Here is a 22,186-nt window from a genome sequence, read left to right on the forward strand (position 1 = left end):
TGTAGATCTGACACTTTTGATGAGTGGCCACTTGGGAACCGGAAGGCTCCCGGAACCTCCCAGTTCGATTCCGGTGCTCCCATAGAGTTTGTGTTGAAGTTGAAGTGTCCTTGAGCAAGACGGTGATTTGCATTGCTTCCTCCACCATCTGTGTGTGAAGCTTAGTAAAATATTTAGGACGACCGTCGAGCCGATTCTACTCCAGGTTTTATTACTTAACTTAAGACTTGGAGGCGTGATCAATGCCATTTGGCTATTCTGAGTGGCCAAAGAGCATTGACCACGCCTCCAGGTCTTAAGTTAAGTAATAAGACCTGGTACCTAAGACACGCAAAATACAGCCCTATGGCTCCGAGACATGGACACTTTCAAATAAATTAGAGAAACGGGTGGATGGCACTTATACACCCGCTTTCTAATGAGAGTGCAAAATCTCTCTTGGAAGAGCCACCCATCGACAAATCTAATAATAATAAGCTTTATTTATATAGCACCTTACATACAGGGTTGCAGTTCAAAATAGGCATGAGAAGGTCCAGCATTTAAGATATTTGTTAAGAGAAAAAATATATATAATAATAATAAAATACATGATGGAAAGCCTCAATAAAGTGCTACGGCAGGGTGGAGAAAAGGTTAATCTGAAGGTGTGTTTTTAGTTTGTGTTTGAAAATGTTTCTTCACTAGTCCGATCCAGAAGAACACAGTTTTGCCGGCCACTGCTACAGAACTGACCATGAGGTTATATCTTCCCTTCTACTATGGAGTCCTGCCGCAGACCAGAGGTAGAAAACTGTCGTTCCCTGATGTCATCGCTAGGGACACATGCATCAGTAATCAGGAACTGGTGATGGCAATGAAGGACCGGAAAGTCTGGCGTGGCATTGTGAAATCTATGACCTCGACCGCGGTCGAAAAATGATGATGATGTGTGTGAATGGGTGAATATAATGCACAATCTAAGTAAAGTGTGATGGATAAGTTTGGTTGAATGCCAGCATAATTGGGCTGGACCATAGTTAAGATGGCAGGGGGGGGGGGAGTGTATTGGTAATTGCTTATAATTATAGTACAGTCATTTTGAAGGAAGTCTTGTGTACCTGTAGTTCATTAACAGTTTGAATATAATTGATGTGAGTGTCTAAACTGTCTGTATTTATTTCATTTTTATTTATTTATTTGAATTATCCATTATTCTACTCCTTGACAAGACACAAGACATGGTGGAGTCCAAACTAATTGCCTCCAGCTGAGTATAAAAGGTTGCCAGTAACAGACAGATTCAGTTGGTGGTAGTCGAGCAAGGCAAGGCAAGGCAAGGCAAGGCAAGGCAAGGCAAGGCAAGGCAAGGCAAGGCAAGGCAAGGCAAGGCAAGGCAAGGCAAGGCAAGGCAAGGCAAGGCAAGGCAAGGCAAGGCAGACAACGTCACCTGTGCTGGAGCTACACCTGTTTGGTTGAACCAACTTCAGGCCTCTGTACTAATTCCAACCACAAGTCTGGCATTCTCAGGAGATTGGAGGTTCCTGGCTTCCTGCCTAGTATAGACCCGTCCGTATAATGAAAGCTGCTCTCTAATGATGTTGTGATTGTGTGGGTGGGTGCATTTTTTCTATGGGTGGGTGAATGGGTATGTGGACTCCCAGTGTCTGTCACATATTATTATCCATGCCGACATGCAGATGTAATCCATTCCTGCGTCAGTTATTGTTTGGATGATGACCCATAGTGAAACCTTACACACACACCCTCTCTGTCACAACAATGCTTTATGATGTGTCAGACCTGTACCTTCTAAAGCAGTGGTTCTCAAACTTTCAAATTCCAATCAACTCTGTTAACATGGCAATAAAGTCTTGAATCTTGAATCTTTTTGAGCCAAGGGCTCCAAAAATGATATGTATTTGGCCGTGGACCAACCCGTTTCAGAGCAGACATTTTGACTTACTTTCTTACTTGAGAGGTACACTCAGCTGAAGGCAAAAAAATGTTAATTATGGGTTTGTTTTCATGTAGGTGTTTCTGTGTGGAAGCGGGAAGTTAACTATAGAAGCTGTCCATGCTGGCACACAGAAAGACCTACATACATCGTCTCTGTCGGGGGGGAAACCTCAAATGTTCCAAAACTGTTACTATTCAGGATTAAAATTCAAAAGCATCAAAAGTAGCCGTCAGATCGACAAGCTCAAAACGAGAATGGCTGTTATTTGGCAAAATAAATAACCCCAATTAGACACTAGCTGAAGAGAGAAGACTCCTGAACAGAAGCTGACAGAAACACAATTCTGCACGTAAGAACTTGTTGGACTGTGTAAATGTAAAATGCTGTCCTTTTTTCTTGGTTGTAACTTGTAAGTGACTAGAACACACATTGTGTAACCATACTTCCCAAGGGTCTCCGGACTCAATCTATCCCACCACGTCCTCAAAGGAAAACAAAACGATAAGGAAAATGTAAAATTATAGTTTAAGCCAATAAGACTGGCGGTCGATTCTAAAATCAGTAGTTCGCACACTTTCGAGACAGAAATAGTAGATGTACATACGCTTGCAGCATGGCATGAAGTGACGTGCTGTCACTTCAAGTCACTTCAAGCCTCAAGTCCATATTCATTACAAATATGCAAAACCTCAACGGTCAGGCATGTTGTAACAGAATAGTTCTGTGTTGTGAAGCAATTAAGGCCCCAGGCCTTCAGGGGCAGTATTTGATTTACATTTATACTACGTATTTATTTGACATATATTTACATATTTACATTATATTTCTGTATTTCATATTTACATTTATTTGTCATATCCTTGCTTCACAACACAATAATTGTACATTATTTGACATACTGATTTACAGTAAGCTAATTCCCAGGCTTTAATGCTGCGTTGGTTCAGGTTCAGGTTCATTTATTTGTTTGTCCCCGAAGGGTGATTTGGTTTACAGCAAAGCATAACAGGCAGACACATGAATCACATAAAACACAGTAAAAAGAACATGGTACACATAGAAAATAAAAACAGCAGTTCAAGGTTTCAGTGTAGCAATGGAAATTCATAACGGCAACAAAGTTACAAAGTTACCTCCTCCTCCTATCGTCATTTAAGGCCTGGATAGACACAGGTACGAAGGAGAATTTATACCTGTTATACTTTTGGCCCCTGGAACCTTTAGGCCTGTACTCAGAGCTGAGGGGATGGGAGATGTCCGAGATGCACCTGGTTTTTAAAGACATGATCCAGGCTACTGAAATGTATTCCTGCTACTCCTGTAGCTATAAAGATACAGGCTACCTCTTTTTTTGTCTCCACCAGGCCGACGGCTTGGGGAGAGTATGTTTTGCACTCCGTCCGTCCGTCCGTCCATGTGTCCGTCTGTGAACAGAGCTATCTCTGGCACCGTTTGCTTGATCGCAGCCACTCTGCCCCAAACCTTTCACACGGGCCTGTTATAGCGCCACCAGGAGGCCGCTTTATTCAAAACACATTTCTTTACAGTACACCTACAGATTTTGTCCAAACTTCACGCAAATTGGTACACAGTCTATAGCAATTACATTAAACGTGTCTTTCAGAGTGCTCAGTTTCAAACAAAATGCCGCGAATCATGAACACATTTCCATGAAATGTTGCACGCATATTCCCACTAGGCCGAAGAAATGCCACGTGAACATTTTCAACTCAGCCTCTTGGTGGCGCTATAACTGCACCGATCTGTGTAAAACCTTTGCCCTGTGTTTCTCACATCTGCTCTTTATAGCACCACCAGGAGGCCGACTTATGTAAAACACATTTTTTGATAATACTACATTTTTATCCATATTTCATGCAAATCGGTACACATGATTTCTATAGTCATGTGATCAAGACAGATCTGTTTGATTTCTCATATTCCAGCCTGATTGGCTAAGATTGGCCTCCAAAGTTTTCAGGAGTAGGCCGTTTTGTACAAAATGCCATCATTGACACAGCGTCCGATTGCGGTGAAACTGTGCACGCATATTCTCACTAGGCCTAGGAATAAATGCCACTTGTGACATTTTTCAAATCAGCCTCATGGTGGAGCTATAACAGGCCGAGTCACATATTTAAATATAACTGCACCGATATGTGTAAAACGTTGTATGCACACTCCCTACAGGCCAAGGTCCAACTCAACAACGACTTTAGACTCCACTTTCAAAAGTGTAATGTAATGTAATCAGCGCTGAGTAATTGTGATAATTTGAACGTTTCTCGAGGAGAACGGAGGCGAACTAGCTCCCACACAGCACGCCACTAGCCTTGCTACATGTTGGGTTGTGAACCGCAATTATTGCGGAGGCCCCTGGTATGACAGGAATCTTCTCTTTATTACTTAAACCTTATATGGTTGACCGGAGTCCCTCAGGGATCTATACTAGTGTATTTTCCTGTTTTCTGGGGAAAGCTTTCGCTGAAAATAGCCGATTGACAAGCTTGATAAGAGTAGTTTGAATCCTTCCCTGTGCCTAGATAGACAGTTTAGAAAGGTGAGAGGGATGACAGACGTAAAGGAGCGAAGCAATTTGATCCTATAGGCTATTCACACAGACACACACACACACACACACACACACACACACACACACACACACACACACACGCACACACACACACACACGGATCTACCGTTGGGCTAGGGTGGGCTGGAGCCCCAATGTCACACAATCCTGCATCCTGCAACAGTAATGGACAGAGCTCAGTGGCTGTGTGTATGCGGGGGGGGGGTTGGTGTGTTTAGCAAATATAAATAGCAATGAGGTAACACTGACACACAAGCAGTGGTGGACTGCAGTAAGTACTCAGACAACCCCAGTACTTGAGTCAACTCACTTGAGTCAACTCACCTACAAGCGAACGTTGCTCAGTCACATTTGTACTGCATGGAGCCTGGAGTACTTGCCTTAAAAAAATAAGGTCCACCATGAATCATGATGCTAACCTTTAACCTCACCAAAAACTATGCCTAAACTTAACCTTAACCTAAACCCTAACCTTTAACCCTGGGCCAAACACTGGTAAAATAGAGAGTCTGGGTAAATGCAGCTGAAGGTAATAATAATAAAGTTCATTGTTAATGTTTCCTGGGGTGTTTGTGTGCTGTAGCTTAAGCTTAAGCTAAGAGTACATATTACACTATAACTGGAGCTGCTCAAGAAATGATACAGTAATAACAACTAAACAAAAACAAGGGTAAATAAAATGTATAGTGACATTAACATTTTGAGAATTTTGCATTTGGTTGAGTTTACAAAAGTAGTGTGTTTTGATGTAGTGTGTGAGGTACATTACAGCACGGTCCACTCATTCATTTAGAGGTGTGCGTGCGTGCATGCATGGCTTGTTGTTGTGAGCTGGGTATTACTATTTTGGGTGTGCAACACCGGCGTGCAGCTAAGTATAGCAGCGGAGCTTTAAACAGGTGTGTGTTCCCTGCTATGTCCCTCAGTCAGCGTCTGTACAAACAGCCTGATAGGATATCTGTACAACAGAGGTCATTTCTCACGCACGCACGCACACACGCACGCACGCACGCACACACGCACGCACGCACGCATCTCGAAAATAATTCTGCCTGCATGTGCATTGTCCAAATAAATTGTCTTTCTTTCTTTCTTTCCACTTTCCAGATTGTCAAGTGGGAAAGGTTTGGAAATTATTTAGAATCTGATTATCAATCATTGTCAAATCGTCTCTGTCAGGTGGAAAACTGTTACTTTTCAGAATTCAAATTCAAAAGTAGCAGATCTACAAAACGCTCAAAACGTGTCGATTCGCGCCCCATTTCCAGCCCCATTTCCAGACGCATTTTGAGCCATGTTTCGAGCTTGTGGATCTTTCTGGACTCTAACCTACGGAGCGCTTTAAGCCTATAGCAATGACATGCAGGCCTACATGTGGAGAGAGTGTTGGGCTGCTTGCATTAAGTCACACAGCTCCCCATGAGAGCGTTTCAGTGATCGTGGCGTGGCACTCGCCATGGATAACGGGGAGGATCAGCCGAAAAACGCCTCGAAGGCCTCGAATTTTCCCTGGAATGCAGGAGGATGTCAGACAGATGAGAAAAGCTATAGTGGAGGAGAGAGGGAGCCACGGTTTTGAAAATAGACTCTTCTGACAGAGTTCTGGAATGAGTGGAAAGGGAATCTGCTCGGCATTAAGGCCACAACAACGCCTCCCCTCACAGTGGAGTATATAGTGTTCGAAACTGAAGCATAGACGGAGGCAGGGAGGGAGGGAGTGAGCAGAATGCCCGTCAAGCGTGCAGTGTTTTTTTTTACTGTAAATAGTTTGAGACATGCTTCTTCAGAGAGGAGAAGTGCTATACAAGTGGAATCTTTTTTTGTGCGTCTGTTTCTGTGTGTGCGTGCGTGCGTGCTTGTGTGTGTGTGTGTGTGTGTGTGTGTGCGTGTGTGCCATGTGTCTGTGCCCAAATATGCTCATGCCTGTCCTTCATCTCAGAAGCCATGAAACAAGCTACCCATTCAGACTCTCGTCAATCAACATGAGTATGTGCCTGTGGTGAGAGAATCATGTCATGTGAAATTACATGATTAACTAACTAATAACTCACCTCAGAGATTGATGCCCCATGTGGTAAGCAGTGTTAATTTCATAGACTAAAGCTATGGTGAAAAAAGGTTCGTCGACTACCTTTCTTCCATGACAAATAAAAACTAAGCTATGATGACTAAAACTAAGACTAAAAGACAAAATGTTATAGGGAGGGACTAGTGGATAAGAGAGCAGTGGAACTAATTACTAAAAGACATTTTATGTTTGGTTGCGCTTCACAGCATTGTGAGCTTGTAGAATGTTCAGAGTGCAACCACGTGTAAAATCAGTTCTTATGTGTGGCCATCAAGGTCTGTCAAAATACATTAGTAAACTAAAATCTTAAGACATTTAGTTGACTAAAACTAGACTAAATCTGAAACATTTCAGATGACAAAACATAACGTAAATGGAATTTTATTCAAAAGACTATGACTAAAACTAAATCCAAAATGTGCTGTCAAAATGAACAGTGGTGGTAAAAAGCCATGTGGTGCAGCCAAGGGTTTGTGTTGTTGTCAGTGTGTGTAATAATAATGACTGACTGCTCGGCGTCTGCCATGTGTCACAGATGTCAGGGCGGGTGGATGTCACGTGACACAGGATCTCAAAGAAAGGCAGACAGGGCAGGCAGAGAGTCCTGCATCTTGGCACAGTGCATGGCTCTGCAGCCATAAGGCCACTGGCAGAACAGCCACTTCCTCCAGACAATCTGGTTTCTGAACCAACAGACCAGGAAGAACAGTATAGAGTAATAAGCTTTGGAAATTACAGTCGCTGTCGGGCAGAAACTGCATATCTCCATATTTCAGCTATGGAGATATGATAAGAGATAAATAATAATAATAATAACGGCACTACTTCATCATACAAGAGTGTCACACAAAAATAGGAGCATTACACCATACTTAAACAAGGCCCAACAGCAACGAAGTGCTAATCTGTCGATCTAATGTGCTAATCTGCCTGTGGAGTTTGTGGATCTGCTACATTTGCTACTTTTGTGTGAGGTTGTAGTATGATCAAGTAAGGGGCGTTAACTTACGACAAAACACAGAAAGTTAGAATATGGAGATAAGATGGTTTATGCCCGAACACCGACAAATCCAACGATATATAAACAAGCTCACGGATATACTCGCTATTCATCATATGATGATGAAGGACATTCGGCTATCTGTGGTTAATTTGACAGCATGTGTACTGTATATATTCTTCACGTGTTGCTACAGAAGACTACAATGCAACGCAATGAGAAACAGATTGCGTTTTACTGTGTGACACGGAATGTCCCCGACGTGCTGTATCGGATTCCCAAGGCCATGGGAGAAGCTGTGTGCGTTCACAGCACTGATAAAAGAAATGTGGAAAACAAGAAAATAAAAGTTAAAAGTTAAAATACAAACAATTAACATGTGGGCGGGAGAGAGAAGGCTTCCCTCTTCAAGGCTTGAAGAGGGAAATATGGCATCCAATCGTTCTCCCACATTCCCTCACGATCTCCAACTTTATATTGTGTGCACGCACACACACACACACACACACACACACACACACACACACACACACACACACACACACACACACACACACACACACACACACACACACACACTGAACTATTCATGAGACAGTTATTGGATTTTCCAGCACAAGGCCTTTGTTCTGTACTGTACCTATACAGTACAACAATAAGAGGAAGTTTCAAAGGCTACGTTTCACTCTATTACACCTCATTTGACCTCTTTCAAAACATAAAAAATAAACATTTACACAATCATCAAAACTCCCGTAGAGAATCGTATCGTATGTTCGTATCATATCGAGTTTGCTAGTTTTGAATTTGAATCCTGGAAAGCAACAGTTTTGGACAGAGACAGAGACATTATGCAAATATACTGTGATAAATACCGCAAATGGAGGTATCAGCACCTCCTGCAACTATATGGATATATTACCTAAACCAGTTGTTCCCAAAGTGAGATCCCACCAACCAAAATGTTGATTGTTAGGAATCAAATGGAGTCCATTTTTCCATTTGATCAAGGCCATTAAGGGTCATTTAATGGACCCTTAATGGCCTGTAATTCTGAGAGTTATGATGGCTGGCCCACAGCCTAATAATGCACATCAAACTAGGGAATCCTTGACATTAAAAGGTTTGGGAACATCTGACCGTATGTCTTGTCAGTGGTTTTCAACCCTGCTCATATCAAGGCCCATTACTTATTGGGTATTTGAGCCACACAGTGACACAGAACACCATTTGATGAGATGTAGCCTCTCAGATCCAAAACTAATGAATATGTTGTTGTCGTTGTCCTCAATTCCATTCTGTATTGATGTTGGCACCATTAGGAGAGACAACAGGCAAACGTTGAATTGTGTAGACTTCTTGTAAATTAACTTAAAGGGAAATTTCACTTTCAAAAAAAACTTTTTGGTCATTTCATCATCTTATGTGAACACCCAGACAGGTTTTAAGTTACTTGTTTCAGTATTTAGATATTTGATATTAATTTTGTTGCCCCGCCCCATACCCAAACCCATTATTAATTCTAACTCCATTTTAACCATGATAGATTCATTAAAAACACCATCCTTTTTTCTGGTGACTGATATTGTCCTTCTAATACGTGAGGGGGCCCTGGGTTTTTAATTTACTTTTTAATTACATTTTATTTATTTTTAAATATTGTTTGGATTATTTAGTCTCTTTGGTCCTGCAGCAGCTTCTCCCTCCTCCTCATTATTTTTCAAACACAATATTTAAAAATAAATGAAAACAGTAAATGAAAAACCACGGCCCCTCACGTATTAGAAGGACAAAATCAATCACCATAAAAAAGGATGCAGTGTTTTTGATAATAATAATAATAATACGTTTTATTTATAATGCACTTTACATTCCACGGAATCTCAAAGTGCTGTAACTTAAAAACTGTCTGGGTGTTCACATACTGTAAGACTGAGTAAACGATGAAATGACCAAAAGCTTTTTTGAAAGTGAAATATCCCTTTAATTAAGCAATGCAGATGTGTAACAATAATAATAATAATAAACTTTATTTATAGAGCACCTTTCATGACACGAGTGCAGCGCAAAGTGCTTTACAATACAACAAAGTATAATGTAACTCTTGAGAGCCTAAAATAATTTTACACTCACGAGTTAAAGATCATAAGGGCCCATTTGGTTAGCAACTCTCCATCTATTAGCTGGGGACCACCTGGAACCCCCTCAAGGCCCACTGGTGGTCCCCCGGACCACTGGTTGAAAACCACTGCCGTACGTTCATAGTTACCAGTCTACGTTTATAGATCCAATCTGTGGATATTATTATTACTTAAACTCAAGCAGTGAGTCTTACATTTAGTTCCGCAAGCTGTGATTGTGACACAGCATTTATAAAGTATCGACACATTAAACCCTTAGTGAGGAATGCATCTTCCCACCACCATAGCTACTTCCCTACGGCACGCACACACACACACGCACGCACGCACGCACACACGCACACACACACACACACACACACACACACACACACACACACACACACACACACACACACACACACATACACACACACACACACACACACACACACGTCACACACTCAACAATCCTTTCTTTCTCTTCTTGTCCTTTTAATCTCTCTAGTCTAGTCTCTAATTGAATCAGTTCAAGGGACAGGAAACTAAAATGATGATAATAACAGCTTTCAATTCACGCTAATTATCGTCTTGCTCTTCTTTCACACTGCATAATGGTGAGACAGCGCACACCTGCAGAAATAAGCACTCAGTAAAATCCTCAGAGAGAGACACACACACACACACACACACGCACACACACACACACACACACACACACACACACACACACACACACCTCTGTCTCTCATACACACAGACGCTTGCGGCTTGCTGCTAGGGCTGTCACAAGTATGACATTTTACAGACAATTAATTGTCACACGAATATTGCGATTAACTATTTCATTGTGTTTTTGTAGTTGAACACTGGAACATAATGAATGTTTTGGCTTTTAGGCTTTTAAGTTGCACAGGGTAGATATGACAAATAAATAACTTAACTTATAGGCTACCAAAGAAATGACTGACATATTTAATTGAGACTGTAGGTCGCTGTTACTATGAAAACCTGCATTTCCGTGTGTCACGTCACGCCTCCATATATGGTCACGCCTTGTGACACGCTCCATCTATGGCCATTCCATATATGTTGATCTGACCCCCCATGCCAAAGTGCCAGCGCTCGCCCAGCAGCCTGCCACCACCCAGGCGGATGCGTGCACGAATAAAATCATTAACATGGTGAATCACATCTTGATGACGTCATCAAGACGTGATTCACCATGTTAATGATTTTTTTCAGACCTCCAGTTCTAGGAAACACAGAATGGGGGACTATATTAATGACATAGTAAAAAAATTAAAATGAGTGGAATGCCCCTTTAAGCCCATATATGGAGATCCCTGATGTCATCCATATTGGCCAGCAACTCTACATCTGAACTCAAACCTCAAACCCTTAGATCTCCATATATGGAGCTGAACTGTTCTGACATTCCATATGTTGATCCTTCCCCATCCATAATTCCTCTTCGATGTCTCCCTTTTAACTCATACCTGTCCATTCAAACTCTAGACGGGACTGCCCCAAAGTTATTAGTGCAGCCGCGCCCGGCAGCCGGCGAAAACTAGAGTTCTCAACATTCCCGAAAATTAAGATCTTACCCCCCCATGCCAAAGCACCAGTGCTTGCCCAGCAGTCTGCTGTCACCCAGGCGGATATGTTGATCTGACCCCCCATTCCAAAGAGCCAGCGCTCGCTCAGCAGTCTGCCGTCACCCAGGCGAATTAATGGCCTCAGGCATCTTACTGGTATTTAAAAAAACTAAAACTAAACATTACTACTGGAAATAACCACATGTTGTAGATATGCTATTTCCGAAAATGTTGTGAAAATAAATGAAAATCTTTCAACATGTATGTAAACAATTATCACGACAGTTAGGCAACACCGTGGCCCGCCAGCGATGATACTCCAAATGTATTTTTAAAATAATTTAAAATATTTGACAGTCCGTTTCGAGCCACATTTTCGAATCCTGAAAAGTAACAGTTATTTATGGACATATGAGGTTTCCACCTGACAGAGACACTATAGTAGTGATTTCTCAAAGAGCAGGGGTCCTTGACAGACTTCTAGGGGGTCCCCCCAGCTAAATTAGTGACAGTTTGCAACTAAATGGACCTTTAAAGCTCTGTAACTCAGAGAGTGTATAGGGGTGGAAGACAGGCAGGTGTTCTCTCGCTATCTAAGACCTTGAGCTCCAACTCTATGAAACCTGTTTATCTCTGTTCCAAAGGGAGACTGTCTGTCTCTCTCCAGGTGTTTGTTTTGTTTGTTTTTTCACTTTTTAATTAACTAAATGTCCTACTTAGTGCGATGTTCAAGCATGTTATGGCCTGAAACAAAATTATTAATACTAAAGTATTTCTATGTAGAATTTGATAACTCATGCCAATCTCTCCTTTTCATAGAGCATAGGCCGTTGACTGCAGTCAGTAGGTTCAGTTTTCTTTACTTTTATAGTAATAGCAATTAATATATATTTATTATTGTATAAGTACAGTCTCTCAAAAAGTTCCAGTTCTTAAATTAGCCATTGATTATGTCTTCAAAGTTCTTTAGGCCAAGGACAACCTATAGCTGAGAGACAGATGAAGCAGGGACCCCCACTATAGGTTTTGTATTAAAGTTTAAACATTTTCTATAGATTTCGTATAGTTTCATAGACGTGTTTGGCATTACAGTCATCAGTGTTGATGTGTGTGATGTTACTGTGTATTTTAAATCATTTAACCACTTAAGCCGTCAATACTTGACCTTTCACTCTGTACCCTGCCCTTTTTCCTTCTAGTCTACACCAAACCTCTTTGTCGAAAATCTACTAGCTGACAATGCCTTGCAGAGCTATATTTGGCTAAAGTTCCCCTCAGAATAGGGAAGCTAGGGTTCAAGTATGGTTACTGTAGAAAGGTTATCCTATATCACACACAGATTTGACAGTCCCACTGTAGTAACTCTGAGGACCCCCTAGGGGTCCCAGACCCCCCTGTTGCTGAAGACCCCTGACTTAGAAAAACACAGTCCGAAGCCAAACTGACTTGCGCCATCCCCTGCACTATGCATGCACATGCAGAAAAACATACATGAAAACATGTGAGTGATTTCTTCTTCTACTGTAGGTCAAACTGGGATCATGGTGCACCAAATGGCCATGCTTCCATTGGAATGGCACAGCTCACATGAGGTCACCTCTCACCCCCATACATGTCTGTGGCCCATGCACCCGATGTTGGAAGAATGTGTCAACAACATAAGCAAGCGTTAAAAGGGTTCATAATACATCATGGCAATTTTGACTAAAATGTCCATCACAACCACACCCCTGGCCAACCTGTAGGCGGCGCTATAGTGCAGAAACAAGGAAAGGACACACAACACAACCACCCAGGCCAACTTGTGTTGTTCTGCCTGAGGAGAGGCACCATGCAGTCGAAACCCACTCGGCCTCTGTGGTGGTGGTGGTGGTGACACAGGCCCGGATTTACCGCTGGGCTAGAGTGGGCTGCATCAATTTTACAATTTACAATTTAGGCATTTAGCAGACGCTCTTAATCCAGAGCGATTTACATTAAGCAAGAACAAAAAGCATGGCAATACATCACATACGTACATAGTTATCATGAAACATGCGTAAGCTAAGAACGTAACAGTGGAATATCTATATAATGAAACTATATAAACTACCGGTATACATATATGCTATACTACGCTAAACATACTAGTGCAGTGCTATGACTACATATGCAATTCTAGTGCTGTCTACATTACATGCTATAAGTCTGTATCAAATGCTATCTAAGTCTACAGAAAGTGGGTAGGGTAAGTGCTACAGGCCATGATGGAGTCTGAAAAGGTGGGTTTTCAGACTACTGCGGAAGATTGGGAGTGAGGTTGCAGTTCTGATTGTAATGGGGAGGTGCATTCCATAGTGTTGGATCCCGAGGGGAGGGGGGGGGGGGGGACCAGGCAAAAAATATATAAAATAAAACATTGAGAGCTTCTGCTCTGCTGTCTGCACTCAGTGGCTGCTGTGTTGTGGGGTAGCTGCGGAAAGCGGCTGGTCTGGTCTAAAACCCACCATGGACAGCGACTAGTCTGTCTGTCTGCATGCCTCTCTCTCTTTTGGGGGGGCTGGTTACCCCCAAAATGACACCAAAATTAAACCAAAATACCCCATTTTATTTTTTTCTAATTGCACGGTGCACGCCCAAGGGGGGCCCTGACTAGCCTAGCTGCCCAGGGACCTATACTACTACTGTAAATCCGGCCCTAAATTACTCCCACAACACCCAACACACTTTTGGTTTATGTAAAGTGGAACTAATTAATTAACACATCTACTACTGGGGAACTGATTTGCATAATATTTATGATATATTTGTAACACTGTAATAATGACATAATCAATGCAAAGTCGAGTGCTAACTGGCACTGCTATTTTCCCCAAAGAAATTAAAGCAAAGTAGCCCGCGGATGTTTGCAACAGTGCACTTCTCTCTTCTCTCCACTCTCAGCAATGTCTGGACACAATTATGCAACTGTTAACATATGCCGCTGCGTGTCTCTATATAGAGCTCAGCTGCGGCGGCGGTAACTGTGTTCAACTACAGGTTTTCTCTGAAACTGATAGCCTTTATATATATATATATCAAGCAAATGCAGAGTCAATGGTTGGAAAGGAATAAAAAGCGCGCACACCAGATCACAACCGCATTCTTAAGCTATTAATCATAATCACTGATAATAAACGATCCACAGCTGTTTTAAACTCCCGTGTCAGTGTCAGTCATTGCATAGCCTATTGCATAGTAGGCTATACGTACGATCGTTTGCGAAAGAAATATGAGTTGCAGCCTAAAAGTTGTAAGCACCAAAACGAGTGACAGCTTTTGCTCCACTTACCGCCACCTATGCCCAACAGACGACAGATATCTCTGGTGAACTTCATCTGTTTATTCGACCATCCGGCATTCCAAAGTTGGACTGTTAGCTGTTGTAGTCAAGTCAAGTCAACAACAGCACAGGCTGCACAGGACAGGGCAGTCTCCTTTAAAAGTCAGCGAGCCCACAAGGACATCCCATACGCCTTCTCTCTACTCCAACCTGTACCGGTATTTTTGGGTTGATCTCTCTGCGCTGTTGAGTTGAAGGCAACATTGTAACGACGAGTCGAGTCTCACGCTCTCTTAAAGGGCCAGGGTGGGATGCTGGGGAATTGGAAATTGGAATAACCTGCATGCAAGCATCGTCCCAATTTAAATGTATTCAGTGTTGTAATTTGTTGTAATTTGTAAAAGCAACTAATTGTACTTAAAGTACTGGTGTGGTGAAATGGGACATTGTGCATAAAGCATGCATAATGAGCACTTTTCCTTTTACTTAAAGGACCACTTCACCACTTTTCAACCTATCTTCATATAATAGGTCCTCACTGATAATCATGAAAAAATGGTGCAATTTTTTTCTACTCTGTCTGTGTCTCATAGGAGGGCTGTGGGCAGTTCAGAAACCGTCTTCCAGTGACATCGTCGATGGGGAATACAAGCTAATAGAAACTGCAGGCTTTCTAGTCCTGAAAAGTTGCAATGCGAAAATGGAAGCCATCGTTCTCACGATAATGAAAATCTAAATATATTTGTAAAGAAATCTTTATAAAAAACAAATTCTGCCTAATGATGATGTCACTGGAAGACGGTTTCTAAACTGCCCACAGCCGTCCTATGAGACACAGACTGAGTAGAAAAAAATCATGCCATTTTTTCATGATTATTAGTGAGGACCTATTATATGAAGATAGGTTGAAAAGTGGTGAAGTGGTCCTTTAAGTATATTTTAAGCCAATACTTTTGTGCTTTTCCCCAACTATATTTTAGTAGGATACTTTTACAATACAGAGTATTTCTACATTGTCGTATTGTTACTTTTACTTAAGTACAAAATATGAGTACTTTTACCATTGACTTTACTTACTTTTTAGTTTGTCACCGGATTATTGGTGGGTTGCTTTGCTGGTTTATATAAATGTATATATCTCTGCTGTAATGTGAGAATTGTGCTTGACGTTTGTTTCCTCTTCATTTTTGAGAGTGAGAAGTGAAACATGACACCAGCTTTGGTCTTGTTTTTGGTTCAAACACTATCAGCAGCAGCACGAGCACAAACCGGCACAAACTCGCAATGTTGTAAAACGTCTGTAGTGTGTGAATGTGTGTGCGTGTGGCCCCCTCTCTGACAGGCAGGCATCACACAGTATAATAGCTGTACTGTAGTGTCTTTAATGAATTGATTGAGTTTGACAAGTCAAGTAGGCTATCAATATTGCATAGAAATACTAATTGAGTAGGCCTACATTATGCAAAATGTCTCCACACACACACACACTCCACACACACACACACTCCCCCCCACCCCCCCACCCCATTTTCCCTCACTGTATATAGTATCTTTTCCCTTTTTTGCTTCCCATATGATGAATTCCTATTCTGTTCTTTACCTACAGAGAAATGTCTATTTGTATGTCTCTAAATGTTTGTATGTCTTTAAATGTTTTGATGAATTGAACAATGTGGACCCTGTTGTAAACAAGTGTAATGCTTAATTGGGTCGTCCACTCACAGTTGACAGTCTTTGTATTGAGTTTGTGCTTAAAATGTACTGTAAATTCTACAAACTGTTAATAAAGATTTCAATCAATCAATCAAACACACACACACACACACACACACACACACACACACACACACACACACACACACGCACGCACGCACGCACGCACGCGCACACACACACACACACACACACACACACACACACACACACACACACACACACACACACACACACACACACACACACACACACACACACACACACACACAACACTGGCACACAGGTTTGTCCACTAGGTGGCAGTGCTACACCGTTACATGTACCCGGCCCTTTCAAACTTTTATTTTTGCGGGGTTGACTTAAAGTGGTAAATAAACGTGTGGTTTGTTACAGAATATCTAACATGTCACATAGATAGTGTATTGATTTTGAGATGCACTCAGCGTCTCAAAATTATGAACACTAGGGGTTGGCAATTGCCCCTGGAGGAGAACCTGTGGTTACTTCAGGGGGGCAGTCTGAGTCAGACAGATATTTTGTGAAGCCACTAAGGAAATCGGGATTTCCTGAAAGTTCATATAATGGCCTGTTGTGGCGCTGTCATTGGGCCCAAAAAAAACCCATAGCCCCATAGAAGTCCATGTATTTGGGCCCAATTTCACCTAGACTGTATTACCTTAATAAACATGGTCATGAATACTTTCTGCTTCCAGTCACTAGTTTAAAGTCTCATTTCTAATGTCATAATATTCTTTTTCGAAAATTATGGTCCCATTTATAAAAAAATTACCATAAAGTCGCGTATTTTCTGAGGGGCGTGGCTACCGTTACAGTCTATGATCGGGATTGCGAGTCAAAATAAAAACCAACGGAGAAGAAGGGGGGAAGTCCCGTCTCGTTGTCTGTGCCAGCCAATGGCCAGCTGGGCCCAAACGGATCTAGAAAGATGGTGATGTACAATTCAAGGACTGACAGGCTTCATTTTACGTTCATGTTAGACCCGCGGAACGCTTTGTCCATATTTTTTACAGTCTATGGGTTACTTACAGCAATGTAGTAGGCTACCCGAGATCCATTCACCATATAGGGGAAGATTTTTTTGATTGATTGATTGATCATTGATTGATTGATTGATTGATTGATTGTTTGTTTGTTTGATAGATTGATTGATTGATTGATTGATTGATTGATTGATTGATTGATTGATTGACAGTTTGCAGAATCACAGTACATTTCGTACAACTCAATACAAAAACTGTTAACTGGACGACACCAAGATGGAGGACTCAGGATCGGAGATGAACCTACAGGCTCCTCCGCTCCTGGGACTACACAAACATGTTCTCACTCTCAAGTAGACTTCATGTGATCCGGTATAATTATATGGTGACCTAGGGGTCCAATGTGTGCCAAGCCGTCCGTCACGGTCACCCATTTGGCTGATGGCTGTAGAGTGAGAATGCATTGAGTATGATGAGGCTCTACACTCTAGAACAGTAGGCTAATTCTGGTATTTGACCGCACTGCACATCCCCATCTGAAGATATGCACAGGCCTACAAGATTTGTGTTGTTAAAATATAATACAAATATCATTATTTTTTAAATAGCTGATCAGAATCAGAATCAACTTTATTGTCAGTCACATCACATTTAGGTGGATTTAGGAGGTTTTGTGCAGGCTCCGTTGTTTTTGTTGTTTTCATATAAGAGAAGAGATTAGAAGAAGAAGAAGAAGAATGGAGGGGCAAGGGGAAGAGAGGGAGAGAACTAACAAAAAACTCAATGCCGGCCCTGAGCAATTAGGTGCCCTAGGCAGGATTTTTAACACATTATCTATACATATTTAAAGATATATTCAGTGATTTCACTCAAAAAACCGTAGGTTTCGTTTTTGGCTGGGACCTAAGCCTTTCATCCAATCAGGATAGAGAGCCAAAAACGAAACCTAAGGTTTTTTGACCCCCAGGGGTTAACTGGTGACAGGGAGGAACTCCTTATATGGCCAGCACACTCTATAGTAGAGAGGATTATCACAACAAAACAAAAAAATAAGTGATATTTGAATTAAGTGAAATCACTGAATATACCTTTAAACATAATACCGTATATCTATGTCCAGTGCGGTAAGTAAAGTTCAGTATACATAAAACATAAAAGCTAAAAAAAAAAAAGAAGAAGAAGAAAAACGAGCTCACAACAATTGGCATTGCGATGAGCTTGTATCAGCTTTTATCAAATAGCCAACATATATAGCCTAGAGTTTAAGTGGTTAAACTTGCCTTAGAACCCCCGGACGGCCGGGCCCCAAGGACCCTGTGTGTGACATTGGCATTCGGCATGCCACATTACATTGGTATGCCAATCTGAGAAAGGCTATAGCTCTGTCTGTGGTAGTGTATAGGAGTTGGACTATAGGGGAGAACCCCTACCATGCATACAAGGGTGCTCAAAATATTCAGGCTGCGAGGCCCACAATGGCCCAAATAATCATATTTGAACTGTGGACCCCCTCCACACACACACACACACACACACACACACACACACACACACACACACACACACCCTGACAAGCACATGGAATTGTAGGCTGCGGCATTACATTTAGCATGACTCTGTTCCGTCATATAAATATTGTGAAAATAGCCAAACTATGCCTCTCTCACTGTGAGGCATTGTGACTGTAAGCTTGTAGATCAGCTCATCGAGGATGAGGAGCACAGCCCCAGAGTCATCCCTGCTCTGAGGTAACGGTAAGAAAAAAATCACACCTGTGTGAAGTGAGGGGCGCTAATATATGAAAGTCTAACTCATGTTGATTAGGTGATGTAATGGTGATGTAAAACAAACAGTGCACAAACCACACACACCATTAACAATAACAGAGACAATATGACGTGAACGACGCAATTGTACATTTTCCCTTTTATTGAGCGCCCCTCAAAAAGGAGGGAAATGTCAAATGTAAAAATATAATTCTACCCAACCTCAAATTTGACTTGTTGCCATCGGCAGGAGGCTTAGGGCAATATTATCTAAAAAGAAGGGTTACAAAACGTCGTTTGTGCCAACTGTGTGGACATTTTAAATAAGAAAATGTTTAAATAGTTCACCTAAACCCCACTGCTCATGATCACTGTAGCTGCGTTTATGTGAATGCATTTTAGTATTTTAATGCATCTGTGTATTTTATGTAATGTTTTATTGTTGTAAACTGACTGCCGGTGTTCCAAAGACAAATTTCCATTTTATGTAAATTGAATGGACAATAACGTTTTCTGTATCATTTTCTTTAATAAATATCATTCATTATATTGGATAAGTCCTTTACTGTTCCCATGACTGACTGCAATCAGATCAGATATTTTCTATAACCGCTATTTTAGCAGGATACATATGACCTCACCACCCTCCATGCACACACGCAGCACAGCATAATGGAAAAGGGCATTACCGGTAATATAACACTATGCCATTTAAAGAGCAATACACACATGGTGTTATATTTCAACAGAACACAAGAAGTCAGATCGCCCACAGGATTTATGCTAGACGGTGGGACCTGAAATTACTGAAATTGGTAAACAATCATGAAAATGAAAAATGATATACAGTAAAATGTCACTGATGTCAGACTAATGCTTCTTCTGTCTATTCTCTTATATCTTTTTCCTTTTCTATGCATGCATTCTTAGCACAGAGTATAAATGAAGATGATGATGATGCCATATAGTGAATATGAAGTAAGGGGATGAAATAGACATTTGCTTCCTTGATCTTTTCATGAAGCAGCAGTTCACTGTTCAAATTGTTGTGTGTCCACCACAATTCTCTCATTTTAAATACCGGGATTACTTTTTACTTTTTAATATCCTCAGATGGACCTCTCTGATCAAAGGAAGTGTCCAATTTCAAATGCCCTTATTTGTTGTGACTTGTGGTGAGGTGTTCGATTCTGCATTTTAGTATTCTGTATAGCTGGTCCACTCCAGAGGACAATGACGTTGACAGCAGGCTATAGAAAGAAGCTTTTCTATGTTGGCTAATGAGTGTCCATAGTGGTCACCACTCTATTTGAATGTTTTCCAAGTGAACGTGGGGGAGAAGAGATATTTTTCCTCCATAGAGAGTTGACAGAGGTCATCATACTTAGCTTAGCTGACTCCAATAACGGATCTACAAATTGTGAGCTTGCAAGATCTGTTGTTTTCACCAAATGTTCACCCGCAGAATATGGATACTATATAGGCCAGGGTTCAACAAACCTCTGCCACAAAATCCAGTATTATTCAAACAAGGTTTCTGTGCTTCCAGACAGAGCTCCAGCTACGCCATGTGTTTGGATGAATGTATTAAACTATTAACATAAATCTAAAGCAGAGCACAGCTTCACAAGCAGCCTGTCGGGACAGTTTACTAATGCACTAAGGAATAATTAAGTACCTCGAGTTTTCGAGTGATTAATAGACCTTTATGACGCTGAGGGAAATTCACTTATCGTGGCAGCGCCACAATACGGATGAGTTAAAGTAGAGCCATGCACCAATATGTACAATATAACACCAATAATATCACGTGGAGCTTGCACCAAAATGTAGTTCACCCACTTCTGTTATGTGACAAATAAACTGTGCATATACAGTAGGAATACATAGATTTACTTTACTTGTTTATACAGGACAGTGCATGTTAATGTACATTCAATATGTGTAGGCCTACAAGAAGGGAATCAATTGAAAATGTGTCATCATGTCAACATACCAGATGTATAAGCTAATTTCCATCCATGGAAATCAACAGTAATGTGGGTCACAGAAACATTACTGGCCGATAGTCTGAACAGGCCTAAGAAGTCCTCCAATTATTGTAGTCCAAGAGGCAGAGCACAAGCACCAGAGGGAGTGACGGAGCACTGACCAGTCACTTGCATTCATCCAAAACCGATGCTTTTCAATCAATCATCAATACAATAGGAGTGATCACATAATAGCAGGGATATGTAGGCCTAATGTTGCGTAAGCATTCAAAAGGCATTATGTGAAATGTGAAATGACAGTCATTTTGCATCATTATAAATTTATGATATTATGTAGTTATGACGTTGTCATTTCCGGTTCATCAGCATCGCTTGCAAATGCATTGCCCTGTTCCAACTGGGTCATTGATTGATTGATTGATTGGTTGATTGATTGAGTGATTGATTGATTGATTGATTGATTGATTGATTGATTGAAATTTTTATTTCACAGTATGTAGAATGGGTACATTTCAAACTCAATACAAAAACTGCTTGCCAGATAAAGCACAAAGACTTGTTTACATTAGGGTCCTCCATTTTCATCAGAACATATGACGTACAAATATACACTTCTGTGAAAAAGGAAATGATCATATTTACACTTAAAAAGGTTAAAAAAAGAAGGTAAAAACATGTGCAGTGTGGAAAGGGGGGGGGGGGGGGCAGTTTCGAAATGCAGGCGCAGCCTGTAGGTGCTCTTTGAGAGCGGTTTTGAAGGAGTCTATGGATTCACATTTCTTATTGGCTGTTAGTAGGGCATTCCATGTGTGTGTGTGTGTGTGTGTGTGTGTGTGTGTGTGTCTGTGTGTGTGTGTGTGTGTGTGTGTGTGTGTGTGTGTGTGTGTGTGTGTGTGTGTGTGTGTGTTCTTTTGTGCACATTGCGTAGGCACAGCGGAGACGGGAGCCTACTCACATAAACATAGACGATCCAATCATTATATAAATGTATTATTAATATGCCATGTTTGCTACAGTTTATAGATCATAGATCATGCTGAGCTATGTGTTGAAGTTTGAAGTAGGCCTATAGGCTATTTGAAGAAAGTCCCCA

General features: G+C 41.3%; 1 protein-coding gene across 1 annotated transcript in view; it reads right to left on the bottom strand.

The window, feature by feature from the left end:
* LOC310859444 (uncharacterized protein) overlaps window positions 1-14,840 on the bottom strand; it is a 40,103-nt gene extending 25,263 nt beyond the window's left edge. The window contains exon 1 of the mRNA XM_083765987.1: window positions 14,629-14,840. Coding sequence (XP_083622113.1) covers window positions 14,629-14,674 — 46 coding nt within the window. The 5' untranslated portion in view covers window positions 14,675-14,840. The remainder of the gene's footprint in view (window positions 1-14,628) is intronic.
* Between the last annotated feature and the right edge of the window lie 7,346 nt (window positions 14,841-22,186).

The sequence above is a fragment of the Protomyctophum parallelum genome (assembly GCF_964188405.1).
Source record: "Protomyctophum parallelum genome assembly, chromosome: 5".
Lineage (NCBI taxonomy): Eukaryota > Metazoa > Chordata > Actinopteri > Myctophiformes > Myctophidae > Protomyctophum > Protomyctophum parallelum.